The sequence below is a fragment of the Chiloscyllium plagiosum genome, chromosome 10 (genome assembly GCF_004010195.1).
Source record: "Chiloscyllium plagiosum isolate BGI_BamShark_2017 chromosome 10, ASM401019v2, whole genome shotgun sequence".
Classification (NCBI taxonomy): domain Eukaryota; kingdom Metazoa; phylum Chordata; class Chondrichthyes; order Orectolobiformes; family Hemiscylliidae; genus Chiloscyllium; species Chiloscyllium plagiosum.
In genome coordinates, this window is record NC_057719.1 from 87,410,780 (window position 1) to 87,418,691 (window position 7,912).

The following is a 7,912-nucleotide window of genomic DNA, read 5'->3' on the forward strand; positions in this document are numbered from 1 at the left end:
GGGTTACTCTTCGGAGGGTTGGTGTGGACTGGTTGGCCAAAGGGCCTGTTTCCACGCTATAGAGAATCTAATCTAATCTGCACCATTTAAGATCATAACCATAGAATCCCTGCACTGTGGAAGCAGGCCATTTGGCCCATTGAGTCCACACTGACTCTCCAAACAGCATCCCACCCAGACCCAACCTCCTACTCCCTATTCCCTGTAACCCTGCATTTTCCATGGCTAACCCACCGAGCCTGCACATCCCTAGACACTATGGACAATTTAGCATAGTCAATTCACCTAACCTGCACATCTTTGGACTGTGGGAGGAAACTAGAGCACCTGGAGGAAACTCACGCAGACATAGGGAGAATGTACAAACGCTACCCAAGGCTGGAATCAAACCTGGGTTCCTGGAGCTGTGAGCCGCAGTGCTAACCACTGACCCACTGATTTAGATCGGATTTAGATTTAGATTTTATTGTCATGTGCACTCAAGTATGGAGTATGATATGAAAAAGTGGGTGATTTTGCACAGTCAATATGAGGAGCTAGGCAGCAAATTAAGAAGCAAGACTTTAAAGGTCATAATCTCTGCATTATTACCTGAGCCACATGCAAATTGACATAAGGGTGACCAGAGAGCAGGCTATACCAAACCTGGTATTATGCAATTAGACAGGATTAAGTATCTCATTGTGAAGGCACCATAGGTAGCAGTGATCATATACTATTTTCTAAACTTAAATAAGGATAATTGAGGGCATGAAAGCAGAGCTGACTAAGGTGACTAACAAACCAGGGTAAAAGTTTATAGATACTCTGGAAAATTTAAGCGGATATTTCAGAATTTCCAGCACAGGCACATTTCATAATTTTAAGAGGCAGACACACCACTTGTTGTTAGCTAAAAAGGTTAAAAATGATGTACAATTGTGCAAAGACGAATGAAAGGATGGAAGATTGGACAGAATATAAAAGAAAGCAAAAAAATGACCTACACATGAATAAAGGGGTAAAGTGGGGGGCGGGGGGGGAGGAATTAAAGTATGTGAGAAAGCTAGCCAGAAATATAAACACAAATACTAAGAGTTGCTATAAATATTTTTAAAAATAGTTAATAAAGGAAGCACTAGTCCTACAATAATTAGATTGTAGAATGAATAGTGGAAAAGAAGGAAATAACAAATAAATTGAAGATGTATCTTACATCTGTCTTCATTACATAGGATGCAAGTAAGTGCCAAGAAAAACAGCAATAAAACAGGAAATGGAAGTGAGGGAGTGGAGAACTCAGGAAAATTACAATTGCCAGAGAAATGTTACTGAGTAAGTGATTGAGACTGTGGGCTGACACGTGCCTACGTCTAGATGGACTTCATCATAGGGTCTTAATCAAACTAGCTGGTGGGATAGTTGATGCATTGGTTTTAATTACCCCAAACCCCCTTGATTTGGGACAGTCCTGTCAGACTAGAAGATAATGAATGTAACTCCTTTAATGAAAGTGGAAGAAAGATAAAAAGCAAGAAACTACAGGCAAGTTAACTTCACATCTGTCATAGAAAATATTTTAGAAAGTATTATTATACCTATAGCCAGACACTTGGTTAAATTCAAGATAATCAAGCAAAGTCAACATGGTTTTATCAAGGGAAAATCACTTTTAAACAATCTATGTGAGCTCTTTGAAGATGTAAATAAAGGGGAACCAGTGGATGTAACGTATGTAGATTTCCAGAAGGAAATAGATAAAGTATCACATCAAAGGTTATTATGGAAAATAAAAGCTCACTGTGCAGGGGATAATATATTGGCATGGATAGAAGATTGGACCTCAAGGTAGGAGAAGGTATGGTTCCCAAATTTGCTTGACACAAAGGTAGATAGGAAAGTAAGTGATGTGATAGGGCAAAGATGTAGCAAATACTATAAATGTGGGAAAATTTGAAATTGCCCATTTTGGCAGGATGAATTAAAATAGAAGCATATTTTTCTAAATTGTGAGTGATTGTAGAACTCTGAATTACAGAGGAATCTAGGTTGCCTTATGCATGAAATGAAAAAGGTTGTCATGCAGGTATACAAGTGATCCAGGAAAGCTACTAGAATGTTATCATTACATAGGGAATTGAATATAAAAGTGGGGACGTTATGCTTTAGTTATGTAGGGCTCTGGTGAGACCACATCTGGAGTACTGTGTACAGTATTGGTCTCCTTACTTAACATGCATGTAAATATGTTAGAAGCAGTTCAGAGAAGACTTTAAGACTTATACCTGGAATGGGATGGTAGTCTTATGAGGAAAGGTTGGTCAGGCTAGTCCTGTATCTGTTAGAGTTTAGAACAACAAGAGGTGACTTAATTGAAACATTTAAGATCCTAAGGGGTCCTGACTGGGTAGATGTGGAAAGGATGTTTCTTCTAGCTGGGGGATCTAGAACCAGGGTCACTTTTAAAAATTAAGGATTGTCCATTTAAAACAGAGACTGAGTGAATTTTGTTTCTCTCAGAGACTCATCTCATTGGAACATTCTTCCTGAGAAGGCAGTAGAAGCAGAGTTCTTGAATATTTTTAAGGCAGAAATTTCTTGATATGCCAGAGAGTGATAGGTCATTGAGGTAGTTGGGATTACGGATTTGAGGTACAATCAAATCAGCCTTATTAACAGAGGAGGAATTCAAGGAGCTGAATTTGTACACCTAACACCAACATAGAGATCAGGTTTGAAATCCCCAATACTCAAACTGGGATTTGACAGTTGGAAATTCATTATTTTAGTTTTCATTGTCAATGTTCTCCCAAGTTGATAATGAAAATTCCAAGGAATTATTTACTGTTGACTTACTAGTTGCCAACCCACTGTGACAGTCTCTGGATGAACACTTCTGAATAACTGCTAGCTGAGTTAGGTTCAGACTGCAGCAGAACTTACCTGCTCTGAGTAATCTCAGGTTCCATTACACTCACTAGGATCCTTGCCTCGGGTTTATAAAGGATGCAGTGCCAGTTTTCTCAAACTAAGGATTCTGGGTAATCCAAGATGGAAGGCAGGAAACATTTCTGGCTGTAACAGGCTGCTTCCTTTTTGAGGAATTTTAGGTGTTGGAGGTGATTTCCTTGAATTCCAGGAGCAGCAATTACTGTTTTATATGCTGTTATGATTGTTTTGGAACTTTGAAAGAAAAAGGTCAAAACAACAGCACTTTTAAAAGGGAGAAAGACAGACAAAGGCAGCAAGCTCATGGTCTGTAAGGGAGAGAAAAAGAGAAAAATAAACCCACATTGCTAACTGACACAGTCGTGAATCTGCGCAGTTACTGCCTTTGCTGTTTGAATTCATGTATCGCCTGGATATCGGAGTGTGTCGAGGAATACTTAACAAACAGCGAAATTCACAACTGATCTTGGAGGAACCTGTTTGGGAGAGGCCACAGTACAGCAACAGACAAGTGAATAGTTTTAAGTATAGCCTTGCTGTAAATCTATAATAGTGAGTAGAGTGGGTTCTTTTTTAATTATAAGTTTTTTATGGATCTGTCTCTTCATTAAATTTTAAAAATGTAAGCCATAAGTATTAAGTTAGCCTGGAGGAGTGTTTTGTAGAGCAATAAGACTATCTGTTGCTGTACTGTGGCCTCTCCCAAACAGGTTCCTCCAAGATCAGTTGTGAATTTCACTGTTTGTTAAGTATTCCTAGACACACTCCGATATCCAGGTGATACATGAATTCAAACAGCAAAGGCAGTAACTGCGCAGATTCACGACTGTGTCAGTTAGCAATGTGGGTTTATTTTTCTCTTTCTCTCTCCCTTACAGACCATGAGCTTGCTATTTTCTGGGTCTGTAGATTGGAAGGAGCAAAATAGCCTATAGTAGAGTGATAGGCACCTCTTGTCGGATGTGGGGGTTTCAGGAGAGTTTACGGGTTACTGAGGATTATACCTGCAATAAATGTTGTTGATTGTGAATACTGTCAGATTAAATGGATCGGTTGGAGCAACGCTTAGAGGCGATGAGGAATTTACAAGAGCAAGAGGATGTAATGGATGGCAGTTATAGGAAGGGAGAAAAGTCGCAGATACATTAAGGTAGTGGGTAAACTCCAAGAAAGATAGGTGGTTGTGCAGGAATCTTCGAGTATACTGTTTTGAAAAACGTAGGGGGTGATGGACTTTCAGGGGAATGTAGCACAAACAGCCAAGTTTCTGGTATCAAGACTGGTTCTAATGTAATGAGGGGTACATCGGGTTCCAAGGGATCAATTGTATTAGGGGTACAAATAGACGTTTCTGTGGCCAGGAGCAAAGAATCAGAATGGTGTTTTGCCTCCCTGGTGCCAGGGTCAAGGATGTCTCAGAGAGGGTGCAGAATGTTCTCAAAGGGGAGAGGTACCAGCTGGAGATCATTGTATTCACTGGTTCCCACGACATAGGAAGGGAAAAGGAAGAGATTCTGAAGGGAGAATATAGGACTCACAGCTTAATGTTCCAGGATACAAATGCTACAGGAAGGATAGAAAGGGAGGCAAGAGAGGAGGGGGAGTGGCGTTTTTGATAAGGGATAACATTATAGCTGTACTAAGGGAGGATATTTCCAGAAATACATCCAGGGAAGTTATTTGGGTGGAACTGAGAAATAAGAAAGGGATGCTCACTGTATTGGGATTATATTATAGACCCCCTAATAGTCAGAGGGAAATTGAGAAACAATTTTGTAAGGAGATTTCAGTTATCTGTAAGAATAATAGGGTAGTCATGGAAAGTTTGGATTTTAACTTTCCAAACATAGACTGGACTGCCATAGTGTTAAGGGTTTAGATGGAGAGGAATTTGTTAAGCATGTACAAGAACATTTTCGGAGTCAGCATGTGGATGTACCTACTAGAGAAGGTGCAAAAGTTTACCTACTCTTGAGAAATAAGGCAGGGCAGGTGACTGAGGTGTCAGAGCACTTTGGGGCCAGCGACCATAATTCTTTTAGTTTTAAAATAGTAATGGAAAAGGATAGACCAGTTGAAGTTCAAAATTGGAGGAAGGCTAACTTTGATGGTATTAGTCAAGAACTTTCAAAAGCTGATTGGGGGCAGATGTTCACAGGTAAAGGGACGGCTGGAAAATGGGAAGCCTTCAGAAATGAGATAACGAGAGTCCAGAGAAAGTATATTTCTGTCAGGGTGAAAGGAAAGGCTGGTAGGTATAGGGCATATTGGATGACTAAAGATATTAAGGGTTTGGTAAGAAAAAGAAGGAAGCATATGTCAGGTATAGACAGGATAGATCGAGTGAATCCTTAGAAGAGTAGGAGTACACTTAAGAGAGAAATCAGGAGGGCAACAAGGGGACATGAGATAACTTTAGCAAATTGGGTTAAGGAGAATCCAAAGGGTTTTTACAAATACATTAAGGACAAAATGGTAACTAGGGAGTGAATAGGGCCCTTCAAAGATCAGTAAGGCAGCCTTTGTGTGGAGTCGCAGGAGATGGGGGAGATGCTAAACAAGTATTTTGCATCAGTGCTTACTGTGGAAAAGGACATGGAAGGTATAGAATGTAGGGAAATAGATGGTGGTATCTTGAAAAATGTCCATATTACAGAGGAGGAAGTGCTGGATGTCTTGAAACGCATAAAGGTATCCCAAGCCCTGATCAGGTGTATCCTACAATTCTGTGAGAAGCTAGGGAAGTGATTGCTGGGCCCCTGCTGAGATTTTTGTATCATTGATAGCCACAGGTGAGGTGCCTGAAGACTGGAGGTTGGCTAACGTGGTTCCACTGTTTAAGGGTGGTAAGGACAAGCCAGGGAACTATAGACCAATGAGCCTGATGTTGGTGGTGGGCAAGTTGTTGGAGGGAATCCTGAGGGACGGGATGTACTTGTATTTGGAAAGGCAAGGACTGATTCGGGACAGTCAACATGGCTTTATGCATGGGAAAACATGTCTCACAAACTTGATTGAGTTTTTTGAAAAAGTAACAAAGAGGATTGATGAGGGTAGAGCGGTGAGCATGATCTATATGGACTTTAGTAAGGCATTCGACAAGGTTCCCCATGGGAGACTGGTTAGATAGGTTAGATCTTATGGAATACAGGTAGAACTAGCCATTTGGATACAGAACTGGTTCAAACATAGAATATAGAGGATGGTGGTGAAGGGTTGTTTTTCAGACTGGAGGCCTGTGACTAGTGGAGTGACATAAGGATTGGTGCTGGGTCCACTACTTTTCATCATTTATATAAATGATTTGGATATGAACATAGGAGGTTTAGTTAGTAAGTTTGCAGGTGATACCAAAATTGGAGGTGTAGTGGACAGCAAAGAAGTTTACCTCAGATTCCAATGGGATCTTGATCAGATGGACCAACGGGCTGAAGAGTGGCAGATGGAGTTTTATTTAGATAATTGCGAGGTGCTGCATTTTGGGTAAGCAAATCTTAGCAGACTTAGATACTTAATGGTAAGGTGCTAGGGAGATCTTGGAGTGTAGGTTCATAGCTCCTTGAAAGAAGAGTTGCAGTTAGATAGGATAGTGAAGAAGGTATTTGGTATGCTTTCCTTTATTGGTCAGAGTATTGAGTACAGGAGTTGGGAGGTCACGTTGAGGCTGGACAGGACATTGGTTAGGCCACTGTTGGAATATTGCATGCAATTCTGGTCTTCTTCCTATTGGAGGGATGTTGTGAAACTGGAAAAGGGTTCAGAAAAGATCCATAAGGATGTTGCCAGGGTTGGAGGATTTGAGTTAGAGGTAGAGGTTGAATTAGCTAGGGTTGTTTTCCCTGGAATATTGGAGGCTGAGGGGTGACCTTATAGAGGTTTATAAAATCATGAGGTGCATGGATAGGATAAATAGACAAAGGCTTTTCCCTGGGGTGGGGGAGTCCAGAATTAGAGGGTATAGGTTTAGGGTGAGAGGGGAAAGATATGAAAGGGACCTAAGGGGCAACTTTTCCATGCAGAGGGTGGTACATGTATGGAATGTGCTGCCAGGGGAAGTGGTGGAGGCTAGTACAATTACAACATTTAAGAGGCATTTGGATGGGTGTATGAATGGGAAGGGTTTGGAGGGAAATGGGCCAAGTGCTGGCAAATGGGCATTGGGATATCTGGTCGGCATGAATGAGTTGGACCGAAGGGTCTGTTTCCGTGCTGTACATCTCTCTGACTCATAACTCTATGACTCTCTGTATGTAACTGAGCAATATTTGGTCAAATGTTACACCCTCACTAATTGACGATGTGAAGGTGGTGTGTGACCTCTCCTCGTCTGTTTGTACCTGTAGATCACTGGCTTCTGCCAGCCTGGTACTGCGTTCCTGCCAAGCCTCATTTAGAGTGGTCCAAGTCTTTTCCACCATAGCGAGGGATTGCCTGATGTCTACCGAGGCATAATGTCCTGCAGCCACTAACTCAACACCAACGTTCCTGACTGCATCGAAACGCTCCACTCTGGCCTGGATCTCAGTCTAAGAAAAACAAAAACAGTCAGACAAACACACGCTCATACAAAGATATCGACACATACACACAGACATGTAGATTAGATTAGATTACTTAACAGTGTGGAAACAGGCCCTTCGGCCCAACAAGTCCACACAGACCCGTCGAAGTGCAACCCATCCATACCCCTACATTTACCCCTTACCTAACACTACGGACAATTTAGCATGGCCAATTCACCTGACCTGCACATCTTTGGACTGTGGGAGGAAACCCACGCAGACACGGGGAGAATGTGCAAACTCCACACAGTCAGTCGCCTGAGGCGGGAATTGAACCCAGGTCTCTGGTGCTGTGAGGCAGCAGTGCTAACCACTGTGCCACTGTGCCGCCCCGTACACACACAAAAATACAGAAACAGACACATTCACACACAAAACATACGCATAAACACACCAACACACACATAGACACACAGACATAT

At 41.7% G+C, this 7,912-nt stretch overlaps 1 protein-coding gene across 1 annotated transcript in view; it reads right to left on the minus strand.

Moving 5' to 3' along the window:
* LOC122554023 (spectrin beta chain, non-erythrocytic 5-like) overlaps positions 1–7,912 on the minus strand; it is a 234,174-nt gene that overhangs the window by 69,110 nt on the left and 157,152 nt on the right. Inside the window, exon 42 of the mRNA XM_043698510.1 lies at positions 7,266–7,454. Within this exon, the coding sequence (XP_043554445.1) occupies positions 7,266–7,454 (189 nt within the window). The remainder of the gene's footprint in view (positions 1–7,265; positions 7,455–7,912) is intronic.